We start from the raw sequence: 15,491 nt of genomic DNA on the forward strand, positions 1-15,491 counted from the left end.
ATCTGAGCAACTAAACAAGCCTTCAGGTAACCTTCATTTCTTCAAAGTGGTGGCACAGTCTCCAGTTTAAGAATCTCCCCCCTGAAAGGGACAACAATTTTGTCTAATGATGCTTTATGCAAGTTAACACTTATATACTTGAAATATCAATAAAAAACTCAAATGATTGCTTATCTCTCTTTCTCATCCAGCATTTCACAATGAAAAAAAGCCATTGCAAATCTGAAGATCCCATTCTTCAGAAAAGCAGAAATGCATTTTGTCCAGCAGTGGCTGGCTACTAGTGTTACATACAGTTATTTGGTACCGTTTACTTTATTCTTACAGTGCTACCCCAAATACAGAGTATGAACACAAACTGTCTCTTTACACTGATGATACAAATATTGGTCTGTTGGTTGTGACTAGATAACCAACAACTTAAAATACAATTTTTATGGGTTATTTTCTTGGTTCAGTTCAAATCACAGCGAGGGAAAGAAATCATAAATATCATCAGAAAACATTTCCACAGAGAGAGGGAGAGAAAGAGGATAAAGCAGGTTTCCATGGTTACTTTGTTAACCATCTCCATTTTGCTGTTTACATAGTTCAAAAACTACAAGACACTATAAACAAGAAGAAATGAAATATTTATTAAGATCTACATTACAGAAAGCTCCCACCATATGTCATGTCTGTTTCAACAGCTGACTGTCCAATGAAGCTCTACAAGATGCACTGACATCTACTAGTTGCTGGTGCTATCAAGTACATTATATGGGGCAAACCCTTATTGAACATGCACAGAGGAAGCCCTTGACTCAAGTTCATTTACTAATATTTCATCTGTCATTTATTTTCAGTAGATGATCCCTTGCCTTGAGACCAATGATAAAATTGCAGGTGTCTCACTTAAAAGTAAAAGCTCTTGCTTGGCTGTCAGCTAAAACTAACTGACCACCAAAGGCTGCTCTCAAGCTCTATCCATTTCAACAGCTGCAGTTTAAATCATTTACTTCCAATGCAAGGGAAATTCCTCTTATCTTGAGTCATCACCCTAAATGAAAGGTTAATTCTGTATAACAGCACTTTTCAGCAAAAACGTCATCTAAATCAGGTCATTTTTATGTTGATTTCCTGCAAACTTTTATTTTAGCTAGGCTTCTTATTGTTTGGGGGAGGAATGACAAGTAACTCTCTGATGCCACCAGTACTGGGAAGACTCCAGACTCGCACTCGAAAGCCAAGAAGTTCTATATGGAGTCCCCAGCACAGGAAAGCCTGGAGGTGTTTTGGAGACCTTGGTATTTGGAGATTGACTTCATTCAGTTAAGAGGCGACACATAGCCTTAGGTCCTGTATGCATAGTCATCGTGCAGCAACGAAGCCCAAATAAACCCATGGTAGCTAACTCCAATACTGACAGCAGTCCTGCAGTACTGATTTCAGTACAAGGTGATAAGTAGAATCACAGAACCATTTAGGTTGGAAAAGACCCTTAAGATCATCAAGTCCAACCGTTACCCTAACGCTACCAAGTCCACCACTAAACCATGTCCCTAAGTGCCACATCTACACATCTCTCAAATACCTCTAGGGATGGTGACTCAAGTAGTACAGTAAGGTCTATTGAAGTAGCATACAGAGACAGACATATTTTTCAAAGCAGCAACATTTTTCCTGTTGTGTCCTAGCCAAAAAGTGTCCTGGAAACTGTTGTGCAGCTTGAACACAATCAGCCTACCATGCTACAGGCAAACTTCTGCATTTCACTGTTGCTGTGTGTTTGTAAAAAGTTCTATCAGTGAACACATTTATTATTCTTTTAGACAATCTGTGAATCCTGCCGAGGTCAGCTATTCTCTCCCCCGTGGCAGGATCAACTCTACTTAGGTTATTCTTGGACAAGACTTGCTCATGAGTTGTTGCTACACTCTGAGGGCATTCAAATGAGAAAATTTACCTGAGCAACTCATGGCCTGTTTTGGCTCCCCTTTTCCATCCATCCAGAAAAGATTTTTTTTTATATATATATATATATATATATATATATGTATGAGTTTGGCAGAACTCAAAGAAAACCACTACTGAAGTTCACATTCTAATGTTAGCTCCCTACCACTGGTCAAAGAATTAAGGTCAGTATTTAAAACTACTCTGCCTCACCAGCAAGTTGTAAATGTCTAATATTTAATACTTTCAGAGCAATAGTCTAATCCAGATTTGAAAAGCAATTCATTGTACCAAATTCCAGATACATTTTGAAATAATCTCTAAATCTACCAGAACTGTCTCTGAAAAGCGCTAGCACGTGGAACGCCATTATCCTTATAGCTAGAGGAGATAACGCTTGTTATATAATATCAATATTCACAAAAAATAGTAGAGCAATACTTACTATACATCCTGATTCTCTTTACATCAGTCAAGGTGGAATTCTGCTTTATTTAACGCTTTTCAAGTTTGAGGTAACATCACGTAACTCAGGCAAGCAAACTGCATTCTGCTATTCACATAGAACAGAACAGCAGAGGCTGGCTGGAAAGTGGAGTTACTTTTCAAGTGTCCAGCTGTGTTGCGTGCAAGAAAATGCTAAATCTTCTCCAGGAGAAAGCAAACAAGAACTGTATGACAGCTGATAAAAAGTATTATCCTTTGGTTGCCATGACCTTAGCTCATTCTTCAGCACTGCATGGAGGTACTGCAATTACATTTTGGGGATATACTAGGAAGCCTACAGCATGTTACTTTACTCCCCTATTTCAGACAGTAATATAAATAGAAGTCTGAAGGTTTTGACCCCTCATTCCTTCAAAAACATGAGTTCTACCCAATTATTTATTTGTGACCTTTAAGATGGAAGTCTGCATGTGATTTTGATTCACATGGCCTAATTTCTTTAGGAGCTAGGGAAGGAGCGTTTCCCCTTAAACGGCATATCATAAAGAACATATACTCGCAAAGATGTTAACTGACATAGTTTACACATGCTTTATTAATTTTACCTTAGCTGCTTAAAAGATCCACTTTTTACTACAGTTCCCTGTTTACATTTATAATCCGCCCAAGTAAAAGCAATTAAGGGGACATACAGACTGCAAAAAATCACATTTCCTTCCCCTCCCTCAAATTTATATCTGTGATAGAATGGTTCCAAATCCAATAGTTACTTCCTGTCCTGTTTTATCATCTGTTCTTGATGTTATGTAAAGAGCTCATACTAAATATCAACATTGAGCTCTTATATAGCATTCTTAATCCATAGATCTCAAAGCATTTTACAAAGGATGATCATTATCCTGCTTTATCTATGAAAAGAAAAAACATGGAGATCTTCAGGGCGAAATTCAGATGTCACTGAATTCCCACAGTCCACAGTGAAGCTAGGATTGCACTCTACATCACAGTACCACCAGTCAGCCAGAACAGTATCCATATCCGCAGACAGATCCCAGAGCCTTCCGTAACACCAGTGGCCTGTGATTTGCACTCAGCAATGCCACATGCCACTTAGGCATCAATCCAGAGAGAATATGGCTTTCAATATGGTATCTTATTCAGCTTGACATTCACTAAAACACCTCCCATCCCACATAGGCAGCACTTTTTAACAGTGTACGCTACCTTCTCCCAGGTATCCTGCTTACAGCTCTAAACACACTAACGTTGCCATCACTGCTGTAAATAACTGCAGTCAAGTCCTCTGCTCAGGCTTTACTACTGAAATCAATACTGCTGCAGACAGATACACAGACATCAAGGTCTAATACCACGACTCAGGTGTCTCAAAGTATTTTCACCTCCACACCGAAACCTTCAAATCACCTGATCTGTGAGAGCCTAGATATGAGTTATCATGCCTCCTGCCTTCATCCTTTCTTCCCCTCTTTTAGATTTGTTTCTCATGCCCACTCTTTGCACCTTGCTCTAAGGTAGATATTTAAAACTCACAGACTTCATGAACTCTATGAACTCTCCTGGACTAGTCAGAGAACCTAGAGCCAACTATTGGAGCTTAGAGGGACAAGGACTGAAAGCAGACTGCGTACAAACAACCACACGGGTTACTGGGGCATTGATCTGATTGAAACTGCTGCATGCTACCGCACAGCCGTAAAATAAGCAGGAGTGCTATCTACTTCAGGAACACATCTGATAACGTACTATCCAGACTTGGCGATCTGAGAAAACTTTGTAACTTATGACTTCAGGTTGAAGTTAAGGGGTTACTGTTTTGACATGCTATATCACAACCACCTCAAAACCACTCTGGACCCAGGCAAAGTCAAGCAAGCTGACCCAAGCAGAAAGGTGAGCCAAAAAGCTGCCATCTTCAGCAGAGGATTCCGAACCCTTCAGTCCCCAGAACACTCCAGACAATAAAGTAGCCAAGGAAGAGAAACACATGCAAGCTTTCCTGCCCACGGGGCCAAAAGGAGTCACGCTGTATTCCACTGTGTTAACCCAGATAGGTTATTCTGAGCAGCTGTTCCTAAAATCCCGTATGTTACACGAACTACCCACTGTCTGAACCGGTACTTTCAGGAAGGGAAGGCTCAAAAGCAGGAGGTCGCATAATACAGCGCATCTTCTGGGACGCACGTTTCCTAGAACGGGACCGTCTTCCAGAAAACACAGAGGCAGCCTTACGGACTCCCACGTCGTCCCCTGCAACGTTTGCCACGCAGAGAAAGGCGCTACAGAGAAAGCACGGCTTACACACGCCGAGTTTCACCCATTCGCAAGCTTAGCCAGGTACAAGGCAAGCACAAGCGCAGAAGGACAAGCCGCAGCTCCGCGGGTGCCGCCGGGCTGCCCTCAGGCAGGAGGCACTGCAGCGGGCCCTGGGCCACCCCGCGGGGCTCAGGCCGCCCGGCTGCGCGCGGCGGGCCAGCAGCCCCGCAGGCGGGCGGGCGGGCAGCGCGCGCCGCCGGCAGCGCCCGGGCAAGGCCGCCCCCTGGCGGCAGCAAGGGGCCGCCGCGGCGGGGCCCTGGGGCGGCGCCGGGGCCGGGGCGCGCCCTCTCGGCCACTCCGCTGGCCGGGGCCGCCCGGGCCGGGCCCCCTCCGGTACCCGGTCAGCAGCAGGCAGAAGTAAAGCCGCTGCCGTTTCAGGAGCTCGCTCTCCTGCGCGGGCAGGGAAAACAGGGCGGGAGGTTGACCGCGCGTGTCCTCGCCCGGGGGCGGATGGAAGGCAACCTCAGAGCAGCAGCGATCCAGGTTACAAAGGTTTAGTCCGATTCATGTGCCGGCTAAGATGTAATTTACGGCAGCTGTGCCGCATACAACTAATTTACCAGAAGCTGGGAGTAGAAAAGAATGCTCTTTTCATCCTTTTTTTTTTTCCACATTTTTTTTCCGGCGCTGGTTTACATCTCAACAATTCCAATACACTATCGTGCAAAAATAGCGCGCGGCTTTCCGAAACACATCTAAAACATCAAACGTGAAATAACTTTGAGATTGAAGTTTATACCAACCGCATCCTACTATTTGGAAGTTGCAATCGTGTCTCTTAGCATGCCAAAATACAAATAGGAACCACGACATGTGGAAGAAAAAAGACAACATTGCAAGTGAGAAAGACAAAAGAATCAACCAAAAAGAAAACAAAAGTTAAGCAGAAATCTGTAAATTTATACTCTAGGTCATATGAAACCTTTACACATGCTTAGCTTTAACTACAAGTACTTGGTGGAACTAGAAGTATTACATAAATAATACTTTTTATATAAGTAACACTTCTTATATATTCAGTTTTGTGACTCTGAAATACAGGTTGCTTCAGTTATAAAAGACGCAAAATCCCTCAGACTGAAATCCCATGTAAACTCCAGCCAAATTCTGGCCCTTAGAGTCAGGGACAAAAATGCCCTGTGATATAATTTCCTGGACTTCACAAAGAATAAATTCAGAATCCTTACAATCTCAGGTGGTTCACGACTGCTGGGCACATACTTTCTTCTATTATATTGAAATACAACCTTTGGTCCAGCTCCATTAAACTACTCAGTAAAATTATTTAAAAGCGGCCTGAACTGAATCTCAAAATACTTCACGTTCCACAAACAGCGTATTTCTTGCTCATAGATAGTAACTCAAACACCCTGCAACAAAAATAACAAACTGTTTTAATTCACAGTTGCAACACATAAACATGATGAGATCTGTACCTTGTTAATCCCGACTTCCCCACTCCAACAGTTTAAGTTAAATGTCACATTTACATAACATTTACATAAAGATTCAGTTTTGTTTATACAAAACCCAGCCTTATTTTTGCAACATGCTCGATACTAATTCATTCTGTAACAACAGATTGTTTGCTCTATTAAAAAAAAAAAAAAAGGTTTAATTCTGAGAAGGTGTTTGAGAGACTGCAGTTGCTCTGAAGCAATTTAGCATCATTCGTCACTACTGTCTGATCAAGTTTTTTGGGTTTGTTCTTGTTTGTTTGTTTTTATAAAAACAAACTTGAGGTTTTTGGACACCCCAACTGATTTTATACATCATGGTCACTTGTACAGTTTGTACTCACGCCCAGTACACACACAGCAGAACATTCACGGAGCCTCCCACCGCAACCCACACGAGTTTAGCTAAGGACTTTAATGGCTGGATCTTCTAGTTGGGAACATTTTAGAAGCTTCCAAGCGCTGGCCAGTTTGATTTTTATTTTTTTTTTAATATTACTTTAGTGTTAGCACTGCTTTCAACAGGAACACAATTAGACCAGTGCTGACACCTTCAAAAATTGCCAACACCAGCAAACACTGCAAAACTTCCAGCACGTCTGAAAGCAGAGCTCATGGGAGTCTGCGGTGCGGCTGGACCTAACTGCAGTATTTCATAAAAAGAGCTGTATCTTTCAGCTCCTCCACGCAGGGGTCTCTATGGATAGATTGACTGCTGTTCTCTTCTGTATTTCAGAACTTTAAAATGATTTTTGCAGAAACCCTAAGGCCGCATATTGAAAGTAAATTTAAACAAGAAATAATTCCTAAGCTAATACTACTACCTCTTCACAGTAATAAAATAAACACTTTCACCTTAAAACTACTTATAAATTAGACACAAAGCCATTCAATCGTATCTAGTGATCACTACAATTGCTTTTATTAGCAATAAGAGTACATACTTGGGTTTTCAATGTGCTAACTTCATGACAAAATTTCCAATAAGTCTCCACAAGGGCTGTCTCCAGCACATCGTATCTACGTCACAAGACGTACAAAAGATGGCAAGAATCACCTTTCGTTCTTGTTAGCTCCCTGGCTAAGGAGGTATCGTTAGAGTGGGGCTTTTTCATCCAAAAGGATGTTTTCATAATGTAACTTGGAAACAGCCTGTTTCTGTGTTAGTCTGCTCTAGAAGCTTGTTTCAGAGCTGGACACCCTTGACAGAAAACACTGCTGCTGCTACTTCACTGGCTTTATCTGCGCTGCTCCAGAAGAGCACAGTGATCCACAGGAGTCAAGACTGGTGAATTCTTGCTAGAGCCTCATGCCCTACCAGTGCTTGCTTGGTTTAAAAGATAGGGATTGGAGGCAGAAAGGAGCCAAAAGAGAATGCAAGTATAGCAGTTACATGTATCCTACACGCAGTGGTCCCGCCTGCATGTGACAAACTAAGTACCAGCAATGCTGGATCCTTCCCCAGGAAGCGTATCGGTAGATTTAAGTAGAATGATGCACTTGCATCTTTGGCAGTTTTTACCCTGTACATTACTTTGATGATTACAGATAAATATAAATTGTTTTCCTTCATCCAGATACATTGCTGCTTAATCAATACAGCACCTTCGTGCCAGCACTGATCCAAATGAGAAAAATGAGATAGACATAAAATTGTCATAGACATACCGCAGGTAACACTAAAGGAGAGAGTATTGCTTATTCAGTGGGTCTTCCATAAATACACAGGCTACATACAAAAGTCAAACCCATCTGCTCCAACCAGTCATCCAGAACTCCTAGGCAAAGCAGTACAAAGATTTGGCAAAATTGGTTAGGATTAACCTCATTTGGAATAGATCGGCCAAATCTACACAATGCAGAAATTTCCCCTTAGGGCACCATGTTTTGCCTCAAGGTGTCTGAAGGAAGGCAAGGGCAGCACTGTGGCCATTTTTTATGGCAAAAGACTAAGGCTACACACTGACTAAAAGCACAGCCTGAAAAGAGAAGGGAAGTCCCAAGAGTAAAAGCTACTGGGGAAATACCAGGGGACCGCATAGGGCGCAGGAAGACAAAGTTGGCGTACTTGTAACCCCATCACCTATCGGAAAGGGTCTGTGGCGTGAATGAACCCCAGAGCCACGCTCAGATTTTTGTTCTTGAGGAAATGATTTGGCTTGCTCCAGGAGACAGTTTGGGCATACATTGTTGTGAGAGCTGGGGGTGTTCATCCTGGAGAAGACTCTGGGAAGACCTTATTGCAGCCTTTCAGTACTTAAAGAGGGCTTATAAGAAAGATAGGGACAGACTTTTTAGTAGGGCCTGTTGCAACAGGACAAGGGGTAGTGGTTTTAAACTAAAAGAGGGTAGATTTAGACTAGGTACAAGGAAGAAATTTTTTACGATGAGTGTGGTGAAACATTGGAACCCGCTGCCCAGAGAGGGGGTAGATGCCCCATTGCTGGAAACATTAAAGACCAAGGTGGATGGGGCTCTGAGCAACCTGATCTAGTTGAAGGTGTCCCTGCTTATTGCAGGGGCGTTGGACTAGATGACTTTTAAAGGTGCCTTCCAACTCAAACTATTCTATGATTGTTGTGCATGCAGTAAGGATGACTAGGTGACCAGGACACAGAGTGAACCAAAAAGCCAAACTTCTTGACAGAGCAGAGGAGAAAGGATGCATCCTTGTGGGACTTTACACCTAGCATTTCAAAGGCATTACCTCTCTCAATCCTTTTGCAAGAAAAGTGGAATCTCTTTAATACTGTGCTGCCTAGCCCAGCTACAGTATATTAGAACATCAGTAGTATTTTATGGGCAGCCACATTCCAAGCAGCAGCAGAGAGACTGTACCGCATTAGCACTGGTATTTGGCTCCCGAGAGGACTATGCTTTATGCAGCATCTCATGTGGCACCCCAGCAGGGAATCTGTGTCTAGCTGTTGGAGCCCAGAATCACCTCCGATCTTACCCAGCACTGGAGTTAGAGGTGCAATACAAAGCGACAGGAACTGTTGCGCCAAGTGTTGGCTTTCCAAGACCTGGGTGCATTAGAGAGAAAGGGAAGGCTCAGAAGTATTGGGTTTTATTGTTGGGGTGGGGGGGATGGGGGGTGTTTGGTTGGGGTTTTTTGGGTGGGTTTTTTTTGTTTGTTTGTTTTTTAAACAGGAACAGTGATAGAAAGAACTGCTTGTTTTTTTAAGCAGGGGCATAGATCTCTTCAGCTTAAGATAGCTTGAATATTGTTGAGCTTTTCAGTGCATCTACACTTCCCATAGGAGTTACATTTAGATAGTGACTTCTCACCATCTCAGTAAAGAGCTGTGATGTCTTTTGGGAGGAAATGTCTGCACTTGAGAAAGTTTGACCTCACAGGAACTGATTTCAGTGGTACTTTTCTGAACAGAGTAGAACAACAAGGAAAAAATTATATTTTTTTTTTTAATTTACTTAATGAACTATCTGATAATGGGTTTAACATCATTATTCTGTTATTCTTTCGGGTAGCATGGAAATACATAGGGTCCTATGAGAGTCCACAGAGAATGAAAACAGGATTTGAGCGAGCTGATGAACAGGCTTTTCCTTATCTTCTTTCATGAGTGTACCTTATTTAGAACCATAATCCCTCTTTTGCCATGGGACCATTCTGCCCTTACGTGGAGGTGACCTGTTTCCAACTAAAAATCAATACAGGTGGCAACACATACTAAATTTTGATCCCAGAGTTAAACTATGCCTTGATTCACCTGAGAAAACTAGAAAAGGGGATGATTTTCAAGTTTTGTATTTGGAGAACCTTTGCACCAGGGTAATAAGCTAAACCTAAATAACCTGCAACTCTAAACAAGCTAAAGTCATTGCAAACCATGGGGTGAGCTGTCAGCACTGCTAACAGATGGACACCTTTGGGAGACATTGGGGGTGCGTGGTCCTGCAGCTCTTTTCAAAGCCAGATCTGTACTGAAATGAGTGTGATTTCAGCAGCGCTGAAAGCATGGAGATTTTTCAAAAGGATCATGCCTCCAGGAACTGTCGTTCTTCTCCCCTGCCCTCATCAGTGTTGCCCTAAAGGAAGCACTGTTTAGCATTAGGACAGTAAATATTCTCATATGTTCACGATTTTATTTCGTCCAATGCCCTGTTCCCAGCATTGGATGAAAAGCCTGGATAAAACAGCTTTAGTGAGCAAAGAGCACCAGGCAGCTTCTCTTGCTCTTTCCCCTCTAAACTGCTACCACAAAGGCTATTTGTTATGCACTTTGAACTCTGAAAATATACCCACTGCCCCATTCTGAGAATGCTTAGATTTAGGAGAAACAGGGTTGTTTTTCCTGTAGTCACAATGAAAAAATATCACTATGTTTGTAAAGTACTTGTGTGATTTAAATAACATTAATAATTTTGCTGACCCTAAAAGAAGTAACAAATACTTTTTTTATATCATTGTGTGAAAACAGTGGGCAAATGAGCTTCCAAGTAGGGTAGTGCATTTTTAATGGGTAGTATCAAAACCCAGTTTTCACCATGAAATTACTGATCTTTCCCCCATGAATTTCCAGGATCCCCACTTCAAGCACTGTGGTGTAGCTAACAAATGTTCAAGGCCCAGACCCTGACATACTCAATTGCACTTTAATTTCACAAATAGTAGTTCCATGATGCCACCATATGTCAGCACGCAAGTGATTAGAAATCTAGTCCTACAATCCAGTTCGTCCCAAGCCAGTAAACACCACATAATTAGCCATTTCAGTTATAATATACACTTTTCAATAACATACATTTTAAAAGATGGGATTTTTAAACCTTTCTGAGCTATCTTAAAAACTGTATCAGAAGCATAGTTCAAGCCACAGCTAGATGAATGGGCAGAAGTTTTATATTTTTTGCGAAGAACACAGAAGAAGCTGTGTAGCTGTAATTCTGTCATATTTGTGTCAATGGCTTGCCCAAGTGAAGCATGACTGTGTTATGTCAGGCTATGTACAGTCCTAGTCCCTTCAATCAGCACTTCAATAAGTAATTAGGCACAGATTGTCCTTTTCGCAGAGACCATTTTAGTTTTGTTGGCACTGCATTTTATATTTGAAAGTGTCATATTGGGTTCAATGTTCCACAGCAGGTTGGCATCCTTATATTTAAAACAATATAGTATCTCCTGAACATTTCACATCTCCATTCATAGATTTTTCAACACTTCCTGAAACTCTGGTTTGCTTGGTTTTTATTTGGGTTTGTTTGGGTTTTTTTTCCCCACTGTTTGCATTTCACACATAGAAACCCAAACTGTGAAGAGCATCATTTATGACAGATACTATATGAACACAGAAGGAGAAGATCTGCAAGTTCTTGGGAGCAGAGACTGTCTAAATAGGCAAAACCAAAGGCAATAGCTTTCTAAAAGTCACATGGCAGACCAACAGCAGATGTAACACCAAGTCCTCTGTCTCCTAGTCCAAAATTCATCTACTAAACAAAGGAAATTTTTCTTTTAGTTAAGGAAACCCAAGCAAAACTCATACTGCGACAACAGAAGGGAACATTTCCTCCTTAGCAGTACAGTTACAGAGAAAGTATCTGATGGCTCCCCAAGTTAACAGGGGTAGGTGACAGACTGAGAATGAAGTATTAAAGCTGTCTAAGGTTAGACCACCACACTGCATAGAACCTACAGTTGGCTTTGAAAAAGTGACACATTAGTCAAATATGACATTCAACTCATTCAAATTCAATGGATATTTGCGGTCCAGGGATTGCACGAGCATAGAACTCCAATACTGCATCTCCACAGGATGTAAAACAATGCAGTATAAGAGAATAATATCTTATTACATTCTCTGTATAGCAAGTGAAATCATATTTTGTGGCAGAAGCATTACCAGGGGCTCAAACTTAGTACGTCAATGCTTACCATGACTCTATTCTTGGTTAAGTAGTTGTCCACATTCCCAGGAGACCTTCTTGTGCACTGTATTCCCTTTATAACAGTAGCATATTTGTAAACCACTTCTTAATATGATGATTTCCATTTCTTATGATTATTTAAAAAAAAAAAAATCAATCTGCTGGTCAAAACATAGATGCAACTAATTGTGTAGAACTGATACCAGAACTTAAATACATTCAGTAGTCCAAAAAACTATATCTACACACTGAAATACATATATCTTCAGCAGTATTGACACTATGGCTTTACTGAAGAGAGCTGCCTGTTAAAAGATGTCATGTTACATGCAGAGAACTACATAAATAACCCTAGTGTTACAAAGCCTATGCTCAAAGGTTTGAGATGTCAGGATGGGGGTTTGCCCGTGCAACCTTAAAACAAACTTGATTTTCCCTGTGACATAGGCTTTGTGTGATCTCATATCTTTCCTGGTTTTCGTATTTAGTTTAAACCACAAAAGCATGGTGTTCAATATGATACTACCCAGTATTCTTCCCTTTAAGATATACCTTTTGTATTATTGTCCAATTGGCACCCAGACCTTGGACAGAGGATTACCATTTCTTCCTGGATTTAGCCACAATACTGATAATCTGGATAAACTGAATCTGAAAGGGGTATCTTAGATAATTCAGTGGACAAAGTGAAAAGAACACAAGCGATGCTGAGCCTAAGGCAGAGAAATGCTTCTAGGCATTTATCATTCTGTCTGGAGCTGTATGCTTCTTTTACTAGCTACAGTCAAGAGCAACTAGCAAGGTTCTGAAAACATTAGAAAACACGTTTCAAGTGAGTGACCAGAGGAGTAAAAAGCCATCAGGAGCGATCAACCTGTTAGAGCTCCAGAGTCTGTGAATTACTGCCAAAAACCTCTGCATTAAGGCCACAAGGACTCATGACTGTGAAGGTTTAACAGAATCTTTATCCAGGACAAATAACAAAGCAGCATAAAATAATGAGTTTGGTAGCAAGGCCAAACCAAGGGAAGGCTAGCATGACCTGATCCTTATGGTGGGACTCAAACAGCATGCTCCAGCTCCCATACTAGATTCATTCTTCCAAGGTAAAGTTCTTCACAGATCGATATTGCAACATTTTAGTGGAATGAAATAACTGACAGAATGAATTCTCTAATGGCCTGAACACCATGGCAAACTTCATCTTTCACGGTACGCGTTGCACTTCTTTGTAAAGATCATTAGATAGTGATAGGTATGTTATTAAAAATGAATGCAAACACATTCTTAGTGAACACCTGTGACTTTGCTCACACAAAAGAACTCCAAACAGCAAAACCAGTTTCTCAGTGCAGCATTCAAATGCATTAACCTTCCTTTTCTTGTTGAAGTGCCCTGCTTTAATCACTGCATTCCTCCAAATGTCAGCAAACAAAAAGACACACAGCAATTATTCCACTTCCCTTATTCATCTTCAGAACATAGTCCATCCCGTGCATCAAATTAATCAAGTTTTCTATTGAGAAAATAAAACTCCCCTCCACAGTCACAATTTTCTATAAAATTCAAGGCCTTACTAGAAGGTATGAAGGCACTCGAATTACCAGTGGAAAAAAAAACTTTAAAAAGCTTTTCTTCAGTACAAGAAAAATTAAGATTTCCTCAGGAATGAGTGGAACACTGCCACTGAATTTCCTGCGTCAAGGTTTTCCTGAAGGACACCAGAAGAGGTTCCTTAGAGAGTGACATTAGGTAGATATCCAAGCCAAGTAGTTAAAGTTTCTCAAACTAATATATAAATGGAAGACAAAAGAGGATCTTGCCATAGAAAATATCAAGTAGTATTGAGTTCACATGGCCATCTCTACTTATAACAGCAGAAATGCTCTTTAGTATGGAATTACAATTCAAAATAAGTATTAGCTTACCTGACCAGAAAGCGATGTAGCCCAACATCAAAACTTCTGTAAGAAAAAAGATTCACCATATTATTAAAAAAATACTACTCTTGGGTATTGTACAAACACCATATTTTAAAACAACCAATAATACCAAAGATAAATATAAAATTACTGGAATTAATAAAACAGAAGCAAAAGTGTAATATACAATTTCCTTTCTGTAATGACATGTGAAATTTAATATGATCCTCATATGGAAAGCTTTAGATGCATGTTGAAAAGCTCACAAATTCATTGTTTCAGTATTTCTTCAATACAGTAACATTCAGAGTAGTATAATCCACATAAAGCATAAATAGTGTATATTCTGCTACTGAGACCAGTGAGTCTGCGTGATTTTGTCATATGCAGGTAGATCCTCTATGCAAAACTACCGTGGAATCCTTTCTTTCCCCTTTTCTGCTCTGCAAGGGATTGCTGTGAATTCTCTTCACGATACAGAATAATCTAAGAACCCCCTTATGTCTCCTTCAGATACACACAATATAACAAGTGGGCCTTGCAAGTGTGTTCTGCTCAGATCTGATGAGGAAAATAACTTTGAGGACTTTTGACAGTAAGTACAAGTTAGATCACACTAAATTACAAGAACCATGCCTGAAAACTTCAGCACTAACAACATATATCGGCAGTTAATGCCAGTGTTTCTTTTCCATTTCCTCCATCCCTCAGCCAGCTCAGGAGAATCAAGCTCATGAACAATGTACTAGCAAATCCTTGACACTACAGGAAGGTATCTGCTGATTTAAGACATTTACTTAGTATGTGAAGTATGTGCCGGTTTTATGGGACTATCAATATAATCCCAGATTAACTGTGTGCATAACGGTACAATTTGAAAATGCAAATGTCTCATTTCCAGTGCTGAACTTGCTCTGAAATGGGCTTACATTCTGTACACAGAAAACATTTTGGCATATACTAAGCTCTTGAGCATCCTGTTCCAAAAAACTAATTGGTCATTTGAGTACAACATGGTTTTATTTTAACGGTATTGCTTGCAGCATGCTGCCTTCTACCTGAAACAGCAAAAGAAGTCATCGGATAGTTAAAGGCATCCTGATAACAGCAGACAATGAGCTGTAGAAATTCTAGGAGTTAACAGGGAGGGAAAGTCCACTGGTTCAGCAAGGTGGAGAGGAGGGGTGCAAATTTCTCATTTAAAAGCTGTCTTACAACAGAAAAAAATGTTCTGCCAGGAACATGCACATGGTCATCATTAAACCATTATTTTCACATTCCTTACCTAAAATCATTCCCCATTTCATATTATTGTTACATTACTGTGTAATTACACTTCATCCAGTATATCCAGTTATCTTTCTGCATTCATCCTGCCTGGATACATACTGTAATTTGGCTCCCCGTCTTCTCTAAAATATTCTGTGTTGTACAGACAGTCTGCTGTATCAGAGCTGCCCACAGTCTGTATTTATAGCTCTGAAAACTTTTTCTTCCTAGGACC

At 40.8% G+C, this 15,491-nt stretch overlaps 1 protein-coding gene across 1 annotated transcript in view; it reads right to left on the reverse strand.

The window, feature by feature from the left end:
• Positions 1–15,491, reverse strand: part of HHAT (hedgehog acyltransferase) — a 161,468-nt gene that overhangs the window by 108,776 nt on the left and 37,201 nt on the right. Inside the window, exon 9 of the mRNA XM_082306270.1 lies at positions 13,994–14,029. Within this exon, the coding sequence (XP_082162396.1) occupies positions 13,994–14,029 (36 nt within the window). The remainder of the gene's footprint in view (positions 1–13,993; positions 14,030–15,491) is intronic.

The sequence above is a fragment of the Platalea leucorodia genome (genome assembly GCF_965183815.1).
Source record: "Platalea leucorodia genome assembly, chromosome: 3".
Taxonomy (NCBI): Eukaryota; Metazoa; Chordata; class Aves; order Pelecaniformes; family Threskiornithidae; genus Platalea; species Platalea leucorodia.